This window comes from Pezoporus occidentalis, unplaced genomic scaffold (genome assembly GCF_034315485.1).
Source record: "Pezoporus occidentalis ecotype Australia unplaced genomic scaffold, CSIRO_AGI_Poc_V1 ctg68, whole genome shotgun sequence".
NCBI classification, from domain to species: Eukaryota; Metazoa; Chordata; class Aves; order Psittaciformes; family Psittacidae; genus Pezoporus; species Pezoporus occidentalis.
The window spans coordinates 4,663,151-4,690,431 of record NW_026916030.1 but is presented as its reverse complement, the minus strand read 5'-3'; the positions used below and the strand labels follow the sequence as shown (position 1 = coordinate 4,690,431).

General features: G+C 39.1%; 1 protein-coding gene across 3 annotated transcripts in view; it reads right to left on the bottom strand.

Annotated features, from left to right (window-relative positions):
- The window catches only part of MED27 (mediator complex subunit 27), an 84,403-nt gene that overhangs the window by 10,406 nt on the left and 46,716 nt on the right, over positions 1-27,281 (bottom strand). The window contains exons 4-6 of one of the 3 annotated variants that reach the window (XM_062641445.1): positions 16,176-16,269; positions 6,566-6,673; positions 382-423 (exon numbers count right to left, since the gene is read on the bottom strand). In XM_062641445.1, coding sequence (XP_062497429.1) covers positions 382-423; positions 6,566-6,673; positions 16,176-16,269 — 244 coding nt within the window. The remainder of the gene's footprint in view (positions 1-381; positions 424-6,565; positions 6,674-16,175; positions 16,270-27,281) is intronic. The other 2 variants (XM_062641447.1, XM_062641446.1) reach the window with 2 other exon arrangements.

The window sequence follows — 27,281 nt, the reverse complement described above, 5'->3', positions numbered from 1 at the left end:
GAGGACAACCAAAATCAGTGAAAACAACAAAACAAAATGAACCTGAAACAGTCCTTCCTCCCCCAAAAGATTCAAGCTCAAAACCAAGAGTGCTTGAAGATTCCTTGAGAAATTTCAACATAAGAGTAGTATAATCTCCAATTTCCTATTTCAAACCATAGACTGGAATTGTGATGGGAAATAAATCCAAATTAAATAGCAGTAGAAGTGATCTCCTTTTCTATTCACAGTTTTCCACTATTACAGATTATTGTTTGTTATTTGCAAGTTATGGTGACAACGGAATAACTCTGGAATTCTTTTACATAAGGGCCTAGATAGTTAAAATAAACTCTGCATATCTCTCATATGCATTATGTAGAGAGAAATTATGTGCCTTACCTTCTGAAAAACTTGATAGTTGGATTTAGACCATATGTCAAGCTACAGCAGGAAAGAAAAAAAAGAAGAGTTATATATTACCACATGTAAAGAAGAAGCTTTATGGAGAAAAAAAAAGCTAAGCAGCTATTGAAATTAAAAGAGTAAGTAAAAGTTTTACGGAGACATATTTCTTAGTTCACTATTTTGGGCCACTGCCTTCACCTGTTGCAATCCAAGAAAGGGAATTGATGATACAAGATTTCCTTTGTATTGCAATGAAGAATGAACATGGTTCATCCCAGTTTCAATTAAAATGATCTATACATGACCTGTTGAATTAATGTGCTCTCTTTAAAACCAGCAAAATCTTCATTTGTATGGGGCTGTGGCTGATCTATGCAAACATTCATCAGCTTCAGTCTGTTTCTAAAACGAGGGCATTTTTACTCAGTTTATGCTTGTCTTGTGTCTGAATAAGTGATTCAGTTACAAACGACACAAAGAACGTTTAGCTGAATTAAGCCAAAGCACTGGTCTACTGGGGCTAAATAAAACACCCCCTAGGAAACATCATTTACATTTGCAGACAAAAATCAGTAAAACATCAATAAAACAGATTTAAGGTTGTAGATAATTGTACACATCCATGACTTAAATGTGTTCAGCTATATACAAACTAAAAGGACTAAAACTGAAGTAAGTTTTATTAGCCCTGGAAAGCAGAAGGTACTCAACAACTCTGTATTGTCACAGGTAAGTGTCCGATATAGCGTTAACCAGAAGAATCTGTCTAGACAAAAGAAGATAAATTTATGAGTGAATTTATGAATTTGTGAAGCAGGAATAGCTCCTGTAGTGCTTCACAACATGGCTGGGCACACGTTTTCCCACAATGCGGGCTTATCTCCTTTACTAGAAGGTACGACTCATTATTTTAATTCTTATATGCCCATAAGTCCCAGGTGAAATGACAAGCCTTTTTAAAAGGCATAAAAAGAGTCTGAAATAGAGGAAATCATATGAAGTGAATAAAACGCATTAGGGAGTGGTGAAGGAGGAGAGGGGGAAGGATTCTGAATCCAAGTAATTAATTTACATTGCTAAAAACGTTCAGAATGCTGAAAGTTCCCATTCTTTTAAGAGTAGCACTGTTTAGTGGCCCACTTCTAAATACTGGTTCAGAAGTGACTTGTGAATTACCAATTCTCAGCCTAAACAGGAGATGATGTTGAAGACTAAAAATGATTTCAGGATAGATGTTTCCTGGCATAGTAACGCTGACCTTGCCTGGAGACAAAAAGCAGCTGATGTCTCAATGCCTTTTCCAGGTTAGATGAAGACAGAAGTACCCCGAGGCATGCACCTGCAAACCTTTTTATGTTTACTGGCTCTTAGGGTATGATCAAGAACCTGCATGAATACCAACACCAGTCACACACTTGAGTCCACAAGCAGTGGTTCGGCCTGGCTTTGGACCTGAGCTTAAGTTACACTGTAGTAACAGAGCTGTGCCTGTTGGGATGGAAGCACTGCATTTCCATATTTGAAAAGTCTACATTTGCAAATAAAAATAATTAATGCATGTTTTTCAAAAACTGTTTCATGTAATTTAAAGCTTTCTTTTGACTGCAGACAGATTTGCTATAATTGGAATGTATATATGGTTTTGCTAATCTCTAGTGATCAAACCAAGTGTGTGATCCTCTCTAGTTAGACTCAGACAGAGTCCGCTTCAGATGCTGCAGTGAGTCCAGCAGGTTCTGAATGTTCATTATTTAGCAAAGATTGAAAGGCTGAAAAAATAATGAATGTCTGTCTCACAGACATGATGGTATCCAAGTTAAAAAAAAAGAAGAAAAAGCAACCAACCCCCCCAGCCATATGCATACATCCTAAATGACTACCCACCTTTCCCCCAGAAACCGAGGATTAAGGCAGAGGCAGATTAAAGAATGCATCGTTATAGGTCTATTATTCTTCAACTTTTCACTTTCAATCAAGACACACATTTGTAACCAAAAAACTGCTGAAAGCACAATTTCAGGGCATCCTCTGCATGTGAATTAAACTGGGGCTTTTTTTCCCAGTGCCCCACTCTCCCAACCCACCCCCAGCATAAGTAACAAGAGGCCATTTTCTGAAGGTCGTCTGAACGATTTCAAAGGCGATAACAAATCAGAATGTTCCCTGCATCTAATATCAAACAGGTCCAGTGCCAACACTTATTAGAGAAATCGGATTCAACCCCCTCTTCACCCAAACACACACACATCCAGCTTTGAAGTGGAAAGAATGCAGGGATCAGAAATTACCCAAGAGACAGCTCTGCCTGCCTTTGAAGCTTTCCTTTGATACTACCAGTTCTTTTCCTCTCTTACGCTAGGAGGCTAAAAGATGCCTTTTCTTATTGATATTGGGTAATTAATGAAGCCATAGCATTAACATAACCCAAGTTCCTTAACATGATAATTCAACAGAGACACTTATGTTTCTTCAGTTAAGTCTCATGGATGCAGAAGCAGGAATCTGGCTAGGCATCAATGTTAAGTACCCACTCTAAATACACCCTGCCAAGGTGGTTCTTGGTCTCTTCATCCAAAGAAAAGCAGGGTATTATTATGCCAAAAATTCCTGATATATTTTTATTGGCAGACCAGAGCTACTAATGGCTCAGCTGACAATAAGCTTGCCTTGCAAAGGTGAGCTGCATTTGGCTTCATTTATTCAGGAATCAGGACAACACTAGTAATTAATTACTATCCATTGTTAAATTCCAGTGCAAAATGAGCATGTCAAAGATTGAGATGAAGGGTGGCACGGTGCCATCACTAGAACCATGAGGCTAATTAAAATGCATCAGTGTGTGGTGGACACAATGGGTTAGTACAGTAAGCAAGAGACTGCAGAGCGATCAGCATAGAGAAACCTACAACGTGTCACAGGCTGCCAGATCTCACCTATTGTTTTTGCAAAGTGTCACCAAAAAATGTCTAAGTTATGCAGCTGGCAACTTGGCAAAGACATATTCTGCAGGGTTTATGAATAATTCAGGAGAGAAGTACACGGTGCACTTAAGAAATGCAACAATTCTTCGTCTGGATAAGCAAAGCTTGAAAATAAACCCCAGAATGTAGTGTCTTATTTTATTCACTGAAAGCTTAAGACTTCTATTTTTTTCACCCTAATTTTGAAAGTATCTAAATCTGTAAGAGGGAGTACCCAATTTAACTAGACTTCAGTAAAGCAGAAACCATGTGAAGCTTTCACAGAAGTACCTGTCAACCTACACAGCACAATGTACAAGCACACAGCAAGCTACAGCAACCTGGAGACTGCAACGTCAGCTTTCCTGTGTAACTGCTAGTTACACAGCTCCACAACTACAAGAAACACTCGTATTTGGTTCTTTTTCTAGACTTGCCTGACTAATGGACCAGAAACTTATCAACACCACTGCTGTTGGCATTCCTCTCTTCCCTTTTTCTTCCCAAAATCTGCTCGAAGAGTTGTACTTTCAGAGATAAATGATGACTCCCCTGATCTGCAAGCAAATTGTTGGCCTCTGCTGTGCACAGTCCATTTTTCACTTACTATCAGTGATCATTCAGTCTCCTGATGACAACCACCTCTTCTTTCACCGAATACTGCTGAATACATTTTGTTGCCCCTAAGCCCGCTCTACTTAAAGAACACCCCCCTATTGAATCTTACTCTTTCGTTACTTAAGGTACCTTCTGCCTGGTGCAGTTTGGAGGATGACTCAACAGACCTGCATTCAGCTATTTAAGTGAAAAGAAGCACAGTGCCTTACTCAGTGTCCCTTCTTCAGCATGGCTTACAGAAAAGACAGCACCTCCAAGATTGCTATATTGTATGATACCACCCCTACTTAACCTTCTGGCTGCTGTTTACAAATATTAAATGCTTCCTAGGAATACATAAGCTAACCCCCAAATCATTGCTGATTTACTGTGTGAACTGCTCACTGGAAAAATGATCATCTCCTCCTGTGATCCTGAGGGTTCCCTGTATTTTTGGTATTTAATAAAGATGACAGTAGCAATCTCTTTTTTTCATACCCTTCTGTGCCTCTTCTGAATGCTAGTGCATTTTTCCCCTCTATCAGGCTAGAAACTGTGAAAAGTGAAAAGCTCACTGGAGCACTTTCCCAGCAGCATCTGTTGCGACAGGGAAAGAATTGGAATGGACTATGTTTGCAATTGACTGTAATCGCTCATTCCCGGCAGGCACAATAAGGAAAGCGGATCATTGCAAGAGCACAATCTTATTCTTAATTCTCCAATTACCAGTACAGTTAATTAGTGAAAAAAAGAGGGAGCTCACTGTTTGTCAATATGTGCTCCTGTTGGCAAAACTAGCAAGCTACGCAATTATTCAATCTCCCAAGCCAAATTTACTCATGATTTAAGCGGTTGAAACTCCAATTCTACTTAAGTCAAAGGAAATGTTCCTATTTATACCTGAAACGCAGACCTTCAGGTTTGCAAAAGCCCTGGGATGGCCCAAAGGAATAGCAAACTGCCATGTAAAGGTCACAGGTCCATGCATCCTTGTGGGAGCAGTCACATAGCCAAGACTTTGGACACACAAAGCTAAATTGGTAGAAAACAGACGCCCCAACAGACTGGCTTAAAGCAAGAAAATAAGCCAGGTGTTAGCAGTGATGCTCTGGAGAAGGTGAACTGCTCCCCACTGGCAGCAGACAAAGGTTAGTGCCCTGTGCCCAAAGCTGGCCTTGGCAAGTCCTATTTCCCCCTCGCAGCAAGTGATGACAGAGAAAAGGTACATGGCTCTCAGGAGAGTTAACCTTGAGCTAAACATAAGCCCAGTGCCAGATGCTGAGTTTCAGAAAGGAATTCTTTTACTTAGCTTTTCAGCATATAGAGCATTATTGTATTTCAAGGGAGCTTCAAAGGAAGCTGGATTCATCAGAGAAAATGAGCACACCCAGATGAAGTGTGACACAGGAATCCATCAAGCACTCTCAGTGCTCTTTCGGCAGACTATCATTTCACTTCCGAGCAGAACTTGGGGTGAAGAGGGGCTGGTGCTATAAGTCTGCATTTATATGCTAATATACAGGGAGTATAGTGCAGCTGCTTCTGCGGCAAAGTGGTATTTAAACCTGCACATCTGAATAATGCAAATTAAAATGAGGCAATTTTTGTTTTACTACTTCTTAGGCCAATCCCCAGCCCTTCGAGTGAGAATGTCTCACCTGGGAGATGCAGCTGTACTATCTCCTTCAGCGGATCAGCTCCTTTCCTTTTCTAGAGAACAGAGGTTCAAACTCAGAGCTACTGAACTCTGGGTCAGTACACAACTTGCCTCTGTGTGCTAAAACACAGTTACCACTTTTGAAAGGGAAAAAAGTCTCACCTCATTATAACATGGCCTATGGGTGCCAAATACTCATCTTGATATAATGAACTTTTTATTTTAATAGGCTTCATAATCGGAAGAGAAAGCTCCAGAGAGAAAATGTGAAACATGGAGGTATTTAGTAGTGGTAAAGGAAAGTCCTGGTGGATGTCTCTGTAAGAGACCATTGCACCCTGAAAACAGAAACAGGCTAAGCTGAAGGCCATCAGGTCCCGTTAACATAACCTGATGCACTAAAGAGAGCCATACGGAGTGTGTGCAGTCAGAAAAAAATTGAGGGTTCAAGCAGGGTGAATTGTTCATAAAACAAATCACTCACGGAAACAGGTAACACTTGCTCTAATAGCTGCTGTTCAGAAAGTGCTAATACGAACAAGCAAATTACTGAGGACTACCTACCCCTGATGCTCACAGCTGTGTCTATCAAGTTGAACATAAAACTAGCCTAAGGTTTCCCAAAGGCTCTCAGAAAAGAGAAATCTGAACCTTGGGCTATTGATGTGCTGGTACACTGAAGAAATGTTTTCTCAGCAGACACTATTAACGAGGCAACTGGGGTCTGAGGTGATAAATTAGAAATTCAAGCAAGGGCTTCAGAGCTCAGAAAGAAATCAGACATTTGGATATGAAAAATCCAAGCAAAGCATGATAAATTTAAACCAGAGCATTCTGCAAAGCATCCACAGAGTCTTTTGACATTTTTATCTTTCTGGCGAGTTTGTGATAGGATTGCTGCTCTCTGTCATTTAAATACCAAGTCAAAATAGAATTGAACATTGCTGGATATACAATAACCTACCTTGCCATCTTCAGTATAGACATTTTCATTGTACCCTTTTACTATGGTCCGGTCAATGAAGAGACTCCGCATCACCACTATCACTTTTAGCACTTTTCCTAAGGTAACCTGTCAAGAACGGAAGGACAAAACCAAGTTGAAGGACAGCTGATGGCGTCTGAAGACCACCAAGTTAACAGATTAAGTTGATGCAATTTCAGTTCTCAGTATTTTATAGACAGACCAAAATAAAAGACTTAAACCCAGTGCATGTTATGAAGAAGCAACAGACTATAAAGTGTAGTACAAACATTCATTTGCAACTAAAACTGTATCAATTCACAGTATTCCCTTGTGTAGACATGACACTGCCAAGTAACACTCTCAATTTTATTAACACCACAACTCAATAACTTGTCAAAAACAATGAGCAAATGTGATTATTTTTGATGCATTTGATATTCTCCAATGTAAGCCCTCTTAGAGAAAAAGAATTTGAAAAAAGAATTGGACTCTTCTAGTGCCAGCTTTTAAAAGCATGCCATGAGTTTAATGGAAAACATTTTAGGTCCAACAAAAAAGTAAAATTATTTAAAAGGAAACTACTGCTAAAAAGTAAAAATGTTACATTCTCAAAGGTTTCATTTTCTTCTGTGCAAGTGGTAAAGTGTAAAGAATAAAACCAGTGTCATGGAAAATATATAAGGTCAGTCAGAGTATAACAACAGAAATAAGCCTAAATTTCATTACTGACAAAAATGCAATAACGAAGGCATTTTAACCTTAAAATCGATTTAAATTTCAAAGATAAACTTGCGCTTCAATATTGTTGTGATGTCTAACAATAATTCTGTCTTTGTGTTTGGTTACACAGAGATTATTACAAAGCTTTTGTTCACCCATAAAAGCACAAAAGAGATAAAAAAGGAAACAATTGGTTCATTTTAGTAATTCCCAACCAGCAGCAGCTTGTTTTCTATGTCTGTGTTCCAACATTTCATTCAGTATAGATGAACACCCGCTACAACAATTGTGTTTTCATTGCTAGCCTCAGCAGACAAATCCAAGCCCCAAAAAATCAGTCAATACACATCTTTATTGATTTGTTACATGTTTTTCCTTTTTAACTTCTGCTACTGACTCCTATCTCCCACCTTGTTTCAACACGGGTAGCCTCAACCTGATGCCGACTAACAGACTAAAGGGCAGATCAACTCTGAATAATAGGATGCTTTCCTCTCCTTGAGGGAAAAACTGGCACCAATACTTCATCTCCAAACTGATGCAAGGACTGTGCTGCAGGAGGGAAGGAGGGGAAATGGTGGTAGGAATGGGGTGACAATACAGGACTTAGCAGAGCAGTTACCTGAGCTACTGTAAAAATACTGATGTTTCATGGCTTGTGCTATCCACATATCATGAATAGCTTTTTCTGATTCCTGCCTTCTTAAAATAGGTTGGGATTTTCTGAACAGGCATGCAACACCATAGCAGGTGCTGTGAATTTGGGTTTAAATGTCATCTCTTGCTAGGATACTCTGTAGTAAGACCCAGTTAGTTTGCACATAAAGGAAACTGGCAGAGTTATTTCAGCACCAACCACTGCATCAAGTTAAAAATAGACCCAGAGGTGACTGATCTATGATGCTGGTCATCCACTGGAATCAGAAAGTTCTGTCATAACTGCTAAGATGCTGCTCTACCAACACCCAGATCCAGCTTTATGTATAATATTTTCCATCACCATTGCTATCACACACTTCCCTGGATGCTCACTTCTTTCCTCTTCCCGTACATTCTGCATTCAAGTTACCTCACATTGCTGCCAGGTAGAAAGAAAACAACACTGGATGAAGTTGATCTGAAGCCTGTGTGGGATGCTCCTGATTTTTCAAAGTGAACAGTGCAACATAACAAGCTGAAGAATCCCATGTTTGGCACTCCAGCTTGCTTACATATACTTATTGTTGGCCTCAAATCTCCCCACAAGATTTACCTGCACAAATGTTTCAAAACGCTTCTGCATTAGCTCATTGCTTTTTCCCAGGTCATCTGTTTTCACACCCTTCCAATGATTCACTCCATGCTTTCAGAATCCATCACAGCTACCCAGTTCCCAGCTAACATCCATCATGCAATACCAAAGGTCAAATTCTGCAGACTGGTCCAGGACAGTAGCCTAAATCACGCACTTGTTTGAATGTCAAAACCAGCAGGGTTATACTGACTCCACATGCATAAGGAGCTGTATAAAGGCTATGTATAAGGCTACGTATAAAGGCTGTATAAAGGCTATATAAGGCTGTATATAAGGCTGTATAAAGGCTATGAGCTGCCTGAGTAAGGCACTGTCCTTGCAATCTCAACTTGCCCAAGGGTTAGTGCAAGGGAGTCCTCTCCGTGAGTAGGGGCACCCAGGCGTTGTGGTAATATGAATAAACCACTGAATACATTGCGACATTGCTGGGTTACTGCTAGGTTGCCTGAATTAGCTCTTACAGTGTTCTGCCACCAAAATAGAAAGCTTTCCTATCTTGTGCCGCTGTTTTGACATGGGATTCCTGCAGATTTTACACTGGTTGGAAGAGAGATAGGGACTTGGATGATTTTTGTAGGACTGTATCATTAGTTAAGTCTGACAGAAGCAGTAATTTTGTAAAACTAAGCATAGCTCAGAGAAATTATAGTTCAACATTTTAACAGCATTGAAAGAATGAGGCTAGTAGTACAAAGAATGAACAGCCTGTCACTAGACTAGAGGATGCTATGTGATTTGGAAGCCAAAAGTATGCTCCGTAGCTATTTTAAGGTTAAAGCACATTCGGTATTGTACACCATAAATGGGATACACTTTATTCTCTCCTCTAATAATCAGGTTTTCAGGACTTAACATTTTTGTTCATCTCAAATCATGTTTTCCAGCAAACCATTTTCCTTCAATGCCTGCTCAACTTAGCTAACTGGAGTCCGTGGGCAGAAAAGATCTATGTATGGAATACAATTTACACCTATAATCATGCAACTGTGTCCCTACAGATCACCTGAAAGAAGGTAATAAAAAACTTATGGCTCTGGTATAAAAGTAATTTGGTGGTTCTTCTCTGAGCTCCAGTAGTGCAGGTCTCTCTTTCTGCCAGTCAGGACTCACCCAGATGATCCCCATTGACAGGGCACTGAAATGTCCCTGTATTTCCACAGCTACCAACTGAAAGAAAATTCCTTCATTAGACAGAAAGGATACCTTTCAGTTGTGACAAAAACCCTACAATTTCCTTTCCAAGCCAACTTTTCCTATTAAATCTCAACTTCTTCTGTCGATATCCTGTTAAGACAGCACTTGGCTTTATAATATTTTGCCTGAAGGATATACGCCAACTCGTCCTTGATGTAGAAAATTTTAATTCAGATCAATACATGTACAAGGTCACTTTAAAATTCAATTAATATGAATGAAAAAATATGCCCCACAGTTCTGTGAGCTGAAAATGGAACAACTGCCAGTTAAATACTTCTGTAGCTTCTGTTTTGGTCTGTGTAATAACAATGTTCTTCTATCTTCCTCTTAACTAAAGTATACTAAATTCAGCCGGTTAAGTTATTCATAAACCCTCTGCTTCTTAAAATGGCAAGCTCCAGAAGAAGGTAGGCCAGGCAGCTGACTGAAAGCTGCAATATTATGCAGCTTTTCTGACAAAGATATATAAAATAAAAATCTTCTTGAAATACCCCAGTTTTAAAAATATTTTGTCTATCACCAAGCTAATTCTCAAGGAGCAGATGACAGCCAGAGCATGCCAAGGAAGGGGGAGGGGGAAACAGAATAATCACTGAGAATGGCTTTGATAATTTCTCCTAAGACTGCTAAAAAAGTTCCCATTTAACAACACTTATGATTGGAACAGAAGAAAGTCCCTCTCCAAATAAGTGAGAATCAGGGTGAAAATGAGTTTACAAAGTGAAAAGGATTAAAATTCATTTACCATAGCAGACGTCTGCCTGGAGGAAAGAGCTTGAAATCCCCCCCTTTAATTCTGCCTCCTCGCTGAAACTAATACCAAGTGAAAAGCCCTTTTATAAACAATTTTAAACATGCATTAACAAAAGTTCCCTCTCAAAATGTATTTCAAAGTTTGCTATTAGGGAAACGTGTGCTGAAAACACCAAGCTCCAACTTTGCAAAGAACTCCCAGAGCTGCAGATTTCCTCTCAGCATTCCAGGGAATTTGCTGCTGATTTGAGCTGCAGATGCTCTGCAATGCAGAGCTAAAAGACAGACAACATTATTTTCAGTTAACATGGGGACCTCCCTGCTTGGATTAAAAGGAGCACAAGTTTGTGTGTGTTCTTTATCCACTTTAGGAAACAAAAGAGCTTCAAACTAGAGATGTAACCAGGCTGTACAGCAGCGAAAGGCCAGATGCCTGTTCTCTGCCATATAGCCAGCCACAAAGATGCCTGGAAATCGTATTTATTTATATGAAAAAATAAGGCTTATTTATTAAAGTAAAAAAAAAAAAAGAGAGAAAAGCACCCTCAGACTTTCAACTCTATTTTTTTTCCTGTGTCTCATCTGCTGCTGGTATGAATTCTGTGCTTTCCCTCACATGCTCATTACTCTTTAATGATGCCTATTTGTAAATAGCAAGATAAGATGCAATTAAGCCATTAGAGTCTAAACAAACAAACATACTAATTGGGTTCTTTACAAGGATTTCTTTTTTTCATGCAAGGGCTGGAATTTACCTTTCATTAGTCTAACCTAATTACAATAGTGCATGAGAAAAACTCAACATAAATGAATTTTGCCATATTAAGGATGAGCTGGTGATCCTCGCCCTCGGTAACATGCCGCATTCCCACAGTAAGGTGAATAAACCGGCACAGGATATGGCTGAAAGGTTAAAAGAACAGATTTTGCTAGTGGCCAGTCACACTTCTGGAAGGGTCACACTAGTCCAGCATCGCTACAGATGATCAAATGGATTCTGTATCTCTTTTCCATTCTTAATTGTAGCAGATGAGAAATTTTCCAGGGATGATACTGATGTCTGATTTTACAGACTATAAGTCTATGGGAAGACTCTTCCTCATCTTTCCCATTCTGGTATTAGACAAGCAGAGAATAATTTATAATTTACACGGCATCCCGTCCTTGCATAGTCTGGTGATCCAACACATTCTTCTGTGTATATAACCTCAAATGCTGGCTTACTGCTTTTCAAATGCTGGATCTCAACAGACTAACTGTGAAGCCTCCGCAAACCCAACAGTCCCAATATGAGTTCAGAAGTGATTCCTCCTCATCCAGCACACACACAAGAGATCCTGAAACATCCCAGTAGTTCCACTGAACACCATAACCTAGGAAGTGTCTCCAAGAGAGTAAATCCCTAAATGAACTTTCACCCCATGTGCCTAAAATCAGGTGCCTAAGCCACCAAAGGTGATCAACAGATCTACATCCCCATCATGAACCTGCCTACCTGTACCCAGCACCAGATTCCCAATGAACCACCAGACTGGTGAGGAGGAATGCCTACACTGCTAAGCATTTGGGAAAAAGAGGTTATTTTCAAAATAACAAATTAAATTGTTTCCAATCAAGTACAACATCAAAAGCAGTTTCAAATCACTTCATAGGTTTCTCCCTCTCCTCCCAGTTCTTCAACATCAGGGGCTCTTGAACACAAATCAGTTTGGTGGCCATTCTGAATGGATAAATAATACATTTCAGAATCCATTTTTACAACAAAAAATAACAGCAATTCTATGCAAAACACTGACAAACAAAAACGAGACAAGAAATTATTCAGTTTTAGTGAACAGATGTCTAGCCTATTTGCAATTAATACAGCCCACTTCCATACAATCAGACTGTTTAAAACGCTTGGAACAAGATTTGAAAGTTCAAATGCAAATGTGCCTGATTTTATGGAGAATGAATAAAACTGTATAAAAACATATTTCAAACTTTTATATGAGAGACCCATTTATACAGTTTATACATTTATAAAATTAGTTTACCATCAAGAAGTTATAGATAACATGAAAAGAAATTCTTTCTGCCATGAGCTTTGGTTTGGCAGAAACAATTCAATTTTTCAAATTGGCAGCTAGTTATATATGTCATTATGCTTTAGAAACAGCTCAAATTACAGATTATTATTCATTCATCTCTAAAAACATTTACCCAGTTTTTGTAACTTGCTGTAGCAGTGCTTTGCTATAGTTTTACAAACACTGGGGATACAGATGGCTTTAAAGACAAGGTAGGTAGGTCCCAGACGAAGACAAGAAAGTAAGTTTCTATACCAGGACTAAGTAGGTGCATGACCCTGAGGAAGTCATATTTATCAACTGGAAAAGTAAGGCTAATTGCTACTGTTCTCTAAATAATTTGTGATATTAATGAACTAATTGTACACAGCTATTGTTTCACATATACAGAACTACTGTGAATTTTGATAAGAGAAGCAAGATGTGTGAAGCAATCATATAATGATCACAGCATCAAATGATGGTATTAGAAAAATAAAGTATGCAACTAATCATTTTGAAAATGTAAAAATTTGGGCATTTTTCATTAATTAAAAAATCAGATTATGTTTTCTTAACATACAAGATGAGGTTTATCTATTTACAATTCCTGTCATTTGACCAACACAATCTCACAGAAACCTTAAGGAGTCTGCAGTTCCCCCTGCTGCTGCTGGAAATTAATTTTGCATAACACGATTATTAAAGCAGATATAATTCTATGTTTAAGTCTTCTTTTATGCATAGTACGATTAAAAGACTAATTGAAAAATCACTAGTGAAGATTGGGATTAAACAGCACCTTGAAATGCCATGATAAACTGCTTTTAAAATCAGCTGAGGATTTCACACAGCTCGGAAAGGTTTCAATTATTTATGTGTTTGGTCTGTGTAGCATAAATCTAGACTAATGAGGTACAATTGCTATGCATAAATCTAAAGCATGAAAAAACTCCTTATTGTCTGGAGAAAGCAGGAACCTCAGAGGACCAGGAGGTAGGAGCCTTTCAAGACAGCATTCACACTCTCAGGAACAGTTTATTTTCCTTTTTGTTTACGTGAAAGCTGCACCCTGGTTAGGGAGAACCCAGCTTAACACAAAGGTTACTTGCCAGAAGTGTTTGACATAGCTGCTAATTATTCCTCTTGAAACACTGGATGAATGTTAGACTGTGAAAGACTCACCTCTACAGCTAAGGACATAAATTGATTTCCATGTGCACAGGAAGTTGTAGGCTCCAGGGATGAAACATTCTTTATTAGGTCTTCTTCCTAAAGATTATTTCTTTGGCAAGGTCTCCAGCTATTCTGAAGGTTCAAAGAAGCTCACCAGCGCTCCTTTCCTCTCCTTCCCCATCTCCTTCCATTTGTACATTCTTAAAATATGTATAAGTGCTTACCAGTGCCTTTGAAGATGAAGGCTCTTTTTCTCTGGTAAATGGAATGATTGTGTTTAAAGATGTATTAATGTAACAACAAGACCTCTGTGTCAAAGACCTTCGTAAGTAACAGCAGGTATGACATGAACAGTCCAAGGATGCAAATGGTTGAGATTATACAGTGAGTTAATTAACTCTGAGCAAACAGCACAGTTTGAAATACTTTTAAAGGAAATAAGCATTATCTGAATTCTTTGGTATTGTGATAAACCAGGCTGCTGCAAGGGAGCAACTCCAGATCTAACTTGGGATAAGTTCAGAGTGAGAAATCACAAGTACTTAAGAAAACTCCCTTCTGGGGGAGGTGCTCTTCACACTGCCCATCCTGCAGCACCTTTCACTGAATGATTTGTGGCTGAAAACAGCAAAAGCTTTTGTAGCAGTCAGGGCCAGATGGAAAGTGCCATACTGGCAACATCAACTGAGACAGATGGGAAAGAGGGAAAACCTGCCTAAAAGAAAAAATGATAAACCCATCACACAATCACATACAAAAATACTTTAAAAACAATCTTTTTGATCTCTGATCCAAGGAAAATATGCATACCACTGGTTCAATGTGGGCCTGCTAGCTTGTAGCAACATAATGTCCTTGATTTAGAGAACAACTGCAACATGGAATTCACTACATTACTACTGCTTGTAAAAAAGGGCTTCTTTTAATAAGATAGGGTGGAAGGGTGGTAACTGTACTTATCAGTTAACATCCAAGATAACTGACCTTATTTCCTAATGGGGCCTGAACCTTGAAAAACATCTGTTTTTTGCCCTCAACAAGTGGAAGGTACTTAATATATGCAAAGAGGAGCTGCTCTAAGAGAATGGGAAGGGTTTCAAGGTAAAGAAGTAAAACTAGGTATTCTTCTATGGCAAAATAGTTAAATACAAAATCAGCTTAAGAGGAAACGCATAAGCTTCCAAGACTTACAGCTTCTTAAGACTGCACTGATGATTTCAATTCTTTTCTAGAATATATTGTTCCACTTGGAAAACTCACCAATTGCAGATTAAATTTTTAATGCCAGCTGTTTATTTTAACCTCTGACTGGGTTAATCTCTTGCAAATTTGGGGCTATTCAAAGTTAATAATGGGATGTCAGACAGTTGATTAACTAGAACTGTAATCACAGCTATACTTACAATAGAGAAATTAACAGAACCTTTGAAAAATACAGGCAAAGTTGTAACCATGATAGGATTTTAAAGTCAACAAACTCTAAAGCCAGTATAAAATCTAAGGAGTGATTCTACTGATGACTTATATTGAGGCAACAATTTTGTTTCGACAAAACACCTGATTTTCAGATTTGTTTTACTATTTGCTTAGAAGCAAGAAATATACTCACATGTATGCTACACTCAACGTTTTTGTAATAGCCTTTGAGAGAAAGGAAAAAATAAGAGGAAGTACCATGAGAAACCTGAGGTGGAAAAGACTGGTCTGGTCTCAGTTCTTCACCTGTGTATATAATGTATTTTCTAGTTTTATTAAAGATTTGGCAAAAGCTGTGACTTCTGCCTTTCGCCCTGTTAGAGGAAAGCCGGCATCCAACTGCCATGCTGCAGACTCCACCTCCACATTGCTGTTCTTAAAGACTTCTCTTGCTATAAGCACAACAGCTGCTTGTGAAAACTGGTGTAAACAATAGGTTCTTCTGGAATGAAATCTTGCTTGGTCAGGCAGAAATAAGTCAAATATATTGGACTTGTTTATCTCTAATCCAGCCTGTATCGCTCATTTACTTCAAAGGCAAACTCTTGACTTCATCATCTAACAGAGATCCACTGACCCAAGACCAATTTGAACAAATTTAAATCATTTTGGTTTCCTCCTTCTTTTCTTCCGCCAACCACACTTTTCCTTCTTAATTATCATGATTAAGACTCACTCATTGCCAAGACGAACACAGGGAAGAGTTGAGCTTGCGCTCGTATTTCTACAAATAGATTTAAAAGTGAAAACTAACAGACCTTTCATTTAAAGGTGAAATTTGTTCTATCACCCACCTGCCTAAGAGCAAGAAAGATCCTATGTGGTTGTGGTGAATGAAGAACAGTATGTTTCTGAAAAGATTTGGCTGTAATAACGTGCATTTTAGGAACAGTAATTCAATGTGTCAAGAAATCCATCTCAAGGCATTAATGACCCAACTTACCAGAAGCATTGCAGAGGTTCCATTTGGCCGGGATAGCTGGATAGACATTTCGGGAAACATCCTATCAATCCGATTGATCACATCATCAACGTATCTACCAAATAATCCAAAACAACAGAATTAACACACATGCTCCTTACTATCACTCCTTTTCAGCAACATCCACAGGACTTTCTGAATTAGATTCTCTTTCATACCCACATATTCCTCAAAAATGCATGCAAGTATAATTTAAAAGTTATTGATAAGAGGAAGCAAACCAAAGCCCTGTGTAAAGTGTTGTGAAAATTAACTACTCTGCTCTTAAGAACTTACACACTTCTAATTTTTGCCATAATTTTTCTATACTCTTCCCTCAGGGGGTAAAAGGATATGCTATCAGAATTACTCTTCCAGTGTAGGCATTCATAGAATGTCACCTCCTCACTCTTTCTTTGAGAAATTAAAGAGATAGAGGTTTTATCAAAGTCTTCACACTATTTCCAGTTTGTTTGGAGGTTTTTTCATGAATCTTTGCAATATATTTCATGCACGGCGACTCTAAAATTGGCTTCTACATTCCAGAAGTTTCTCTGGAGTGATCAAACACAGAAGTAAAATAATACCCTTTCTTCTGGGTATAATCCCTCTGCTTATGCAGGCCAAAGCAAGGCAGTGTAGGGTTGTCTTGGTTCCCTGGTACCTTATTAAGAGCTGACATCCACTAACATTGAAAACTTCACAGACCTTTCTTTACAGAACACATAGCCCCATTCCATGGGCATGCTTGCCATCCTTCAGCCATTCTTCTGGACTCATTAAAACACACAGTACTTGTTTTAGCAGTCTATATCATCTGCTCACTAATCTGTCCCCTGGTACCCCTGTTGGGTCTCCTGAAGTACAGAGAAGAAGAGAGAAGCCTTGTTACCATACACATCTACAAACTCTGCAAGTTGGTCAGATCCGTGAATGCATTTATTGATAAAACTGTTTTCATGTCGGTCCACAGACGTGCTCCGGAAGAAAAAGATTTTGGAAAAAAACAGTTGTCCTGGTTAGATTTAACACTAAAACTGAAAACCTAAATACTTCCTTTTGGCCTACTTAAATAAGGCAAAAAATGCTGAATTCTTGCTCTTCAAAGTGAAGTTCTAATGTTAAGTTGCTAAACCTCTCCCCCTCAAAAAATAATGAGTCGCTATGCTCCAGTTGCTATTTTTGCAAGGGATTAAAAATGAGAACAAATAAAATAAAATCAAGAAAGCTACACTTCAATGGCTGGTGAAGTCATCCCGCTTTGAAAAGTAACAAAAGAATGGAATTACTTATGACAACTCTGCATAAAAATCTTAATCCACACTTCTCGTTGTGTTGAAAAGTTTCCCATTCACTCAAACACTCATTAACAGCTTCCTGATAAGCAAAGTCAAACATCCACAAGCCAAGAACTTCCTTAGGAGGGTGAAAGAGAAGACACCTAAGACACTGCTTCAGGGTGAGTAAGTTACGCACTGACACTATGTACCTAACTAATTTTAAACATCACCAAATCCCATTCTTTTGAGGGTTTATACAGGCTCTGAAAATAGCTATTACTTATGTGTGAATAGAGATGACCAATTGTGAAACAGGAAAGGAGAGATTCTGGATTGCTTGATGAGCACATGGCTAGGAACAGATCTGATAGCCTTGCACACTAGGATGCACTACTTTCCTAGTTTTCCAAGCTCTGGGCAATAAGAAGCTAGAACAAAACACAAAGCTGCATAAAACAAGACACTGACACTATGTGCGCTACGGAAGGAAAATTCAACTCATTTAAAATCATACAAACAGTAGTTGGACTTGTGCATTTAATCTGTTCAGGTCCTCCTGAAAAACCCAAGCAGACACATGCATTTATCCTTTGAAAATGTGATCCAGCTGGCTGGAGGGAATCAATTCTTCAACTCTTTCTTGGACACAATTACTTTTTAAGCCTTGACCTCATGCCTTAAAACCTGACTCAATCCCAACTGCCACCTTATACCTGACAGTATAAGGCAGAACAGAGAACACACAGAGCGCTAGTGAAGAGTCTTCCCTTTATGCAATACACAGCAAAACAGAAACCTTCCCCAACTTGTATTAACCAGCTTTTGAAAGAAGTTAACCAGTTACTGGGATACTTCGGGCTTAGAAGCCTGTTAATTTTGTAGCACTCTTCAGAGGTCAGCTGACAAAAAAAAGAACATTAAATCACACACTTCAGAAAATACACTTTGGCAAGGCTCAGCAACTCCATCAGGCCCATCCACACACATAACTTGCTCCCTCTCTTCTCAGTCAGGAGGATGTCAGAGAAAATCCGAAGACCAGTATGATAAAAGAGCATTGATGTATGTATGATCATTTGGCCCTCTGCCTTTTTTCAAGAAGACATCAGGGTTTCCTGAGGACTCATCAGAGCAGAAGGATTCTTCAAAGATGCATGTATAATTACTGAATTAGCCTGTCTATATGGCGGCCTCAAATATAAAATGACAAACAACCTCATCTAAGGCAAAATTCTTCTATAGATATGCCCTTCAGAGAGGACATCTGGTAAAACATCTTGCAAAGGGATGGATATGATAAATCAGATGCAGCAAAGTAATGCAAAAGTGTAACTGGTGACGACTCAGAGAACATATGATAAAGACAAGATAAAGTGCACTCCTGAGGCTGTCTGGAAAGAAGGTCAGAAAAAAAGCTGCTGTCTGGAATTCACTTTGTGGAACTAAAACACATTAATGCCAAAATAAGAAGAATCACAATTTACACATCTCCGTCCAGTTTTAGGAGTTACGGTATTTTTGAGCTATTTATGTTACAGAACTTCTTACGTAGCCAGGGAGAAGCGTAGCACTTAAGGATTGAAAAGTCTAATTTTACTCTGCCAATGAGCACTTCTAACTTTTAACATACTTACCACATCCCAGTTTTCTCCTACTTACAAAAGATGCTGGTTGGAACAAGCATTTACAAACCCAGAAGAAATAACGCAAAGCAGGGAAAAGCAAATGGAAATAGATCTGCTCAAGCATTTGGCATAGCTTAATCTTAAGGAAGAAAAAAAATCATGGAATTCTCAGAATTAAATACAAGCTGAAGTTATTTGGTAGTAGCTTTCCTTATTCTAGAAGGGGCTTCGCTCCACCACCGAGGGGCTGAACAGAGTCTAGACAAACTCCCTCCCCACAGTTTTTCTACCATGCAAAGGATGTTCAAAAATGTCTGAAAACAGACCACAAATGACTGCAAAAGATCATACACAGTAACCTCCATATCCAGTTATGCACAGTAATTAAACTCTGTTTAGACAGAATTTCATCCTAATTACTCTTCTAGGCCTCCAAAGACAATGTATTAACACCCTGTAAGTGCAACACCCTAAGTTAGTCCCATTCTAGTCAAAAAAGCTTCACATAACTTCACATGCTCTCCAAAGCTGCCAACACTCTGAATGGTTATTTCCATTTTAATGTAGTAGAATGTTATTTCTACAGACATGCTCTATTGATACTGCTGTGTTTTGACTTTGGCAATTTACTTCACGAACATTAACAAAAACTGAAACTAATTCAAAATATTACACCTCAAATGAAGTCTTGTTTTCAACATGCAGAAAAATCAACACCAGACTAAAGCAACAGATACTCCTTGAAGCATCTCTCTGATGTTTTGCCAATGAGTGTATATATAAATCCTTTAGTCCGTATTAGAGGAACAATGCCTGAGACAGACCAAAGACAGTTTTGAAGCCTTTTAAGGGATAATTAGTTAGGCAAAATATTAAACAAGAACTGCCTTACTGACACATCACGTTGACAAAGCAGAAATAATTCAGGAACCATCTTTGTAGATAAACAGTCTCGTACCATCTCTTTGATTCACATTAAGTCCCTCCCCCAAAAGATAGTAATATAGAAAAGTAATTCATTATGAATGCCTTTCAATTCCACACTGGACAGATGGCTTAGTTCTCTAATGTGACCTCTCTTTTTTATTTATTTATTTTTACTGGATTAGATCCAGCAAGCCAACGTTAGTGTGATGTTTAACAGCTTAGACAAGATTTTAATAGCATTGATCCCACACAGCATTTAACTTGCATGCTGTTCATTTTTTCCACTCAATACAACAATTTAAAGATTAGAAATATAGGTGTTAATGCTAATTTTCTGAGGAGGTCTTTTGGAATAAAGAAAATGTTGCTAAATGATTCTGGGGAGAGAGAGAAAAAGAGAGACAGAAAAAAAATACACATATAAGGGAGTATAATCTTCCCTAGGTACCCAATGGCAAATACCACATATAAGATGAATAGCAACTCCGTAACTTTGATCAGTCTGGATTCATGATACCCTGGACAGCAAGAGGGCAAACTCTCCACATGTTCTCTCACTAGCACAGTATTTACTTGCTCCAGAAATATTTTTGTTTGGCTTTCAGTTACTATTTTCAACACAACTAATAATTTCTCTTCAAATCTGATTATTTCAGCCACATGGGCCCTGCAGACTCCTGCAGCATATGTAGCGTTTGCTAATGACTGATCAGTGCAAAGAGCTTGCCTGCACTCTACCAAGACCTATGAACAGCTATTTTTTGCAGAACCAGACTCAATGTATAACTTAAAGCTTTTAGTAATGACAGGATTTTAAATATTACGGGTTTTATGAAAAGACTAAACAGTTTTCAGGCAAGCTGATTAGAGAAATATTATATTTTAAAACATACGAGGCAGTCACAGTTCTCTTGTGATTTATTCATCAATGAATTAAAGTTTTAATTTGATTCCACTACCTGCTGAGCAAGTCTCTGCAGGCAGCAAATTCAACCTGATAGAAGGCTTTTCAGAAGCATCAATTAACAATAGTTATTAAAACAGTGACCTCTGCCAGCTTTTGTGAGATGACACTTCCTGCTTGGATAGGCAGTGAAGAGTGTGAAAAGAAATTCAACAACTCTCACGCTGAGAAAGCTACTTCAAGTCTCAAGACTAAATTAGACAGCTGGCACAATCTGTGACATCTGTACAGCAATCCTGCAAGGTTCTGCCTCTTTCCCCAAATTCCACAGGTTTTGTTGGTTTTGGTTTTTTTTGTGTTAATTCAGGCTCTTGCTCTTTCCTTCTGCAGAACCTCTATAGAATTGCTCACGTTTCCCCGCTCCAGTACTAAAATCACTTGCTTGTTTTGACCAAATTCTCCTCCAGCACTAAGCTTCCTTGCCAGGCTGTCTTCTCTTACCGCTGTTAATGCTGTTGTCTTGTTCCTTCTGAACAATCTGCTTCAGTGACTTCCTCTCCTCACCTAATTTCCAAGTTTCTGTTAATGGAAGACTCCATACAGTCTCTTTCTGGCTTATTTTCTTCTCTTCCCTTCTCATCTGCACCTTAACTTGGTCTCTGCTACTCCTGCAGTGTTGTGACTCTCAAATTATAAAGGAAAAATGTTATTTCTTTCAAATAATTGATATTGAACGACAAGGACGTAAGCTGAGGGCAGAAGGGGCAAACCCAAGTCTCTCCAGCTATGCATAATTCTTCAGTTTTATGGCTACAACATATGATCAGCATTAGGGAGTTTCAGCACTGTGCCTTAGTAATATGAATCCACAGGCATGGAAAGAAGCAAGACAGAATGTGTGGCTTGTAGGGTACAAATGTGCTTAGAGACCTTGGACAAAGGTCCTAAGGAACAAATCTGCTGAGATGCATGCCTAACCCCACTCTGCCCTGCAGGGGAGCAGTGACACAACACATAGCTGAAAGTGCTGAAAGATTCAGCTCCGAACCTGAAAGAAGGCAGATTTCCATTCATTCTTGCAAGTCAGCTTGTTCTCAACTTTGCTATGGATGTTATTTCGGTCATAGAGGAATTACGTTTCATTATTGAGTGGATGTAAAAGATTAAGTTATGTGCCTAAATAGTCTAGAAATGTTTACATATAAACACAGGGTGGTCTGCCTCAAAAGCATATGCACATGTAGCTGTACCAAACACTTCACCATCTGCACTTCTCACTCCCAAAAGGCCAAACCTGGTATAGCACTTCAGGATGCATGTGAAGTCGTTTGGACAGTTCTCTAGAAGGCAAGACAGAGTGTTTAAGGGTTGGATCTACAAAGACATTTAGAAACCCGAGGCTGTGATTCAACAATTTTCAGTCTTCAGCACCAATAGTGACATAAGGCATTGACACATCCCCTCCCGCATGCTGCAGCACATAGCCCCCTCAACTGTGCTGTGCTGGAAGAGCTGGATCACACAATTGAGCTGGCTTTAAAAGAAAATGAAAAAGAAGAAAAATGTATTAGATAAAATCTAAACTGGTTTCATGATTCAGCTCCCTCTGTGGCTGCACACACTGTGTGCCAGCACAATTCCTGCTGGGACCATGCATCATGGGGCTATGAATACTGTACACTGGGGTCATTCTATTACAACAATAAAATATTGGTTTATGGTAAAATGTGCTACTTATAGTGTTGTTTATACAACAAACACAATTCTGAATTCTTCAGTGCTACTGTGACTCCACTGATAAATTACACTATGTAAACCTGCAAGGGATGTCCTCAAGGTACAAGCTGACAGCGATGCTACAAATGCAACGCAGGTTCTCATGCTGAACGCTTATGAAATGCAAACCTGCCCCTGCACCAGCCTGTAGACATCTGCACACTTACATTAAATATGAACACCTCTTTCATGCACTCTGAACACACACGTTGTCAATATGTCATTTGGTTTTGTAAGAGCAAAAGACATCTGTTCGCAATACTGAATTCTAGTGCATCGCCTTAAAAAGTGTAACTTTAATAAGGAAAACTTTAAGTTACAAATAGAGCCCTTGCAGTCAAACCCCCACTGATATTTTATTATATTGTTGAAATTGCTTTCTTTGTATTTATTGGAACACTCTTCAAAATGCCTTTAATTCACAGCAGTAATCAAGAGAGGAATATGGATATTAGAATGTGTGAAAGCTGGTTAACAAAACAACCCGGCATCTACTTTACAGTCATCACTAGAATCCTGTCTGAGCCTGTTACCAGTCTGTGCTTTATGGAAAACATTAACTCCCTTATACATACCTCGAGAGGAAAAACAGCCCCCCCATACTATGCACCATCAGTAGTAATAGAATTTCAGAAGCAATACTTCACAGCCCATATGCATTGCTTATATTTCCACTTCTTCATGGAACTACATGTTGCTCCACAGCCCTACGACAAATGCTAACAACAGTAATTTTCAGGGACCTGGATGAGAATCGGAATTATTACATCAGTGTTCAGCTACAAAGATGGTTCTTGAATTACTCCTAACTTGTCAAGCAATTTTTGCCCCACCTGTTAGCCTAAATTTGCACATGCACATACGTGTTTTCCATAGAGCAAAGATGTGCCAAAAGTCCTCAGGAGAAACTCAAGCCAAGAGCTCCAGACAGCCTTTTAAAACACAACAAAAAAAGTTAAACGACTGCACAAACTATGACAGTTCTCCCCCCGGGGGTTTCGAGATGGACAATTCTCACCCTACCCACCACCTACAGTTCAGCAGAGTTCATCTGAGGTTGCTTGGCTCTGCACTATAAGGTGAATCCACCTCTCCTGCACTCACTAGTCAATCGTGCAGCGAGGGAGAGGGGATTAAACTGTGACATGCTGATTGTGCTGATGTTCAGTAAACACCAGACGGTGCTTTGACAAAGGTCTCAAAATAATGCACCAAGTTCAGTCCTGCTTCTCAAAAAGACAATGGGCTGGGCTGGTTTTCAGCCCACCTGCCCAGCCAGGTCCCGAACAAAGGAAACCAGGCTCCCTGAAAATGGGAAGGTCCCATTGTATACACTGCCTGCCTGATGGGATCCCGATACTGCACATTACTCCACGCTGTCATCCTTGAATTCAGCCTTCTAAAGCTAGAATTCAGTATTTTATAACATGTTATTTTCAGCTCTGCTATTGAAGAATTACATCAATAGCAAAGTCTTCTCACTTTCTTTGTGCTTTATTTCTCCCTCAACAGAGCAGAAATTACAGTACTTACCTCCTTTTATGAAAGGAAACAGGTGAAGCATGATACCCATTATGTGTTCTATACCTATGAAAAGCAGCAAGATTTTACCTTTGGATGGAGAGACTGATGAATAGGAAACACAGGATGTCGTGCACAGTTAGACCTCTTCATACACTATACATGACCATATGACAAGCACTGCTGGAAGGAAGAGATCTTAGTGATCATTATATTAGGCACATTAAGTCCCAGAAATTAGTAAAGGCAATGCAAATTCCAGAGGATTGGAGGAAGGAAGAATTAAGGATATAACCCTCTGGAGACAGGCTATTATCAAAACAGGTGAGCAGAGCACTTCATGAGACAGGCTTTGTTTGTACCTGTTAAGTTACCAAAGCCTTGGCATTTTCTGCTTTTAAAAACGTGTCCCCTACTTAAATCATGCTCTGATGCTTTGCAGGCAGTATCATGTTGGTTTAAAACATTCTTTAAATTTGCAATGCCTCAGTACTCTGAAAACCTGTCTTGCTGGGATTTCTCATCCTCACCATACATTTGGATTAACTTCAGCTAAAACCATTGAGCTTATTGTCTCTGCCATATCCACACTTACTGCAAGGAGTCAGACTAGATGACCTTTAAAGATCCCTTCCAAGCCAAACCATTCTATGATTCTATAATGCAGGCACCAGCATGCACGTGAGAGCTTCAGCCTTTATTATTTAATGTATGTAGGGTGTGGTGTGTTGCTCAGTTACTGACTTTTACATCTAATGATTCATGTCCTGTTAGAGGCTACCGGGATGAAGGTACTCAGCTCTTATGCAAAATGGTTTCAGTGCTGTAGATATGAGCTAAACCAGTGCTATTACCTTAGAATCTGCACCGGACACTTGTTGTGTTTTGCAAGTGGATTTCTTGTAAGCATGCTAACATCTAACATACTTGGACAACAAAACAAGTGCCTGCAGGAGCAAATTCGGCAAGGGAAAAAGCACAACCAAAAAGAACCATCAAAGCCACGACGGCATGTAAAATATGGCCTCCATCATTTCATTCAAGTCCTCACAGTAACGTATTGTTACATTTCCAATTTCTTCCTTTAGAATTATGTTATTCTTCTAGAACAAGATGTTGGAATACACAGAACTAGGAAGCAAAGACTCAAATTTTAGGCCTCATCAATAGATTTCAAGCAGCCACTCAAAAAGAGCATCCACTTCAAGACCTAGTGCTCTATTACAATTACAAACCATGGTAAAAATGGACAAGCCTTAATAGCACTAGTTCTAAAGGTACTTAGGATACTTGATACCGGCTTTTAAGGACACTTAAAATCAATGTGTTCTGTAATTAAGGGGGAAGTAAGGGTGAAGAAAAAAAGAAGATAAGATGCTGTAATAAATGATCCTTTGTACAGCCCAACACAATTTATTACACAAGCTTCACCAAATACCCATTTCAACCGTTGTGATCACTGACTTTATGTTTTCTTGGGAGCATTTCATAGTTAGTCCTGTTTTATTCTCTTCAGAATTATGCACTGACCAAGCGTTTTGATCTGTCTGTGATACTGGAGAGAGAAAAACCTCCCTTAAAACTCACAGGTTTATGAAAAGACTCCTTCAAGGTCAGCTTTACACTCCAGTATGAAACCCACATATAACAAGTACAATTAGGCATCTATAAACTCCAGATTCTCCCCAGTGCAAACACTTTCAGAGAAGCCCTTCGGAATACTGTTTTCTAGAAAATACACTTTCATCACTTCGTCCTCCCAACATGACAAGCCGTTTCTTAGGTTGGGATTTTTTAATAGGGCTCATGGAAATTAACTGTGTGGATTCAACTGAAAGCCAACAAGGGGGAGGAGGGCTAATCCTTTTAAAGAAATTCTCTGGAAAAAATAACCAAAAAAATTCTCTTTAAAACAACAGAGCTGGTTAAAGGAAAGGGATTGTCATGGCAGCTACTCTCGGGCTTGCCAAACACCACCCAGACACCTCAGCAAAGCAATGGCAGAAATTCACTGCACCTTTCTGGCCGTTCCCCCACTCTCGTAATCGGGCTCCCCTATGCACACGAGGATCAGAGAGTGACTGAGCAGAGATCCCCCAGGCTTAATATTCACTGGGGCTTTGAAACGCTGCAGGCTGCTTTGCCTGTGGTCCTCCACTGCGTAGAACAGGCAGAGCAGAGCTTCAAGTACTTCACCAGGCTGAAACCTGGACTGAAGCCAAAAGAAGTACCATGATAAGCCAATACAGTTCTGTTTGTAAGTATATTCTTCTACCTGCATCACTTTACATTACCTGCAGAGCTTCCCTAGAAATAAAACATTAACCAGCTTTTATGCCAAATATATCTAAAGCAGAATAACCCCTTTAGAACAACTGTGTCTGGTGTTATCAGGGAGAAACGTTCAGCTTATTAAAAAATAATACATTTCTGTTTATGGAAGTATACTAACAGAGAAAACTGCCTAAGTGAAAAACAAGGAATGAAGATCTCCTTAGGAAAATGCAAGCAGGATTAACAACATTGCCTAGCTTTGTTTCTTGATACATTTCTTCAATTCTGCACATCTGCTTCATTAGTATTGAGCTCAAAACTTATAAAAGTCAAATTCCTTTAAGGTATGTCAATCTGGTTACTCAAAGTAAAGAAATTCCAAATTGTCAGAAAATTTCCAATATTAAATAGGTACAAATTAAAAGTCTCTAGGCATTCACAGCTCTCAAAGGCAGAAAGAAGACTGCTCCCTGTAATGTGAATGAGGGGGGTGAAATAACCCACCACCAGATGAGACTGTACACGGTCACAAGTGAGAACCTGGACTTGGCCAAACGGCATCTCAAAAGTTCTGCTACAGAAGGGACAAGGAAAGATTCCTTACAGACTCTTAAGACAACTCCAGCCTGATCAACCTTTCCTCATCAGCTGCCAAGCGTCTTGTCTCGCCTGTCTGTCCACGACAGTGTCTCTCAGCAGGGAGTGGTTTAGTAGCCCAGTAAGATGCTCTGATACAAAGATGCTCAGCTACAAATCACTATCACAAGAAGATTTAATTAGA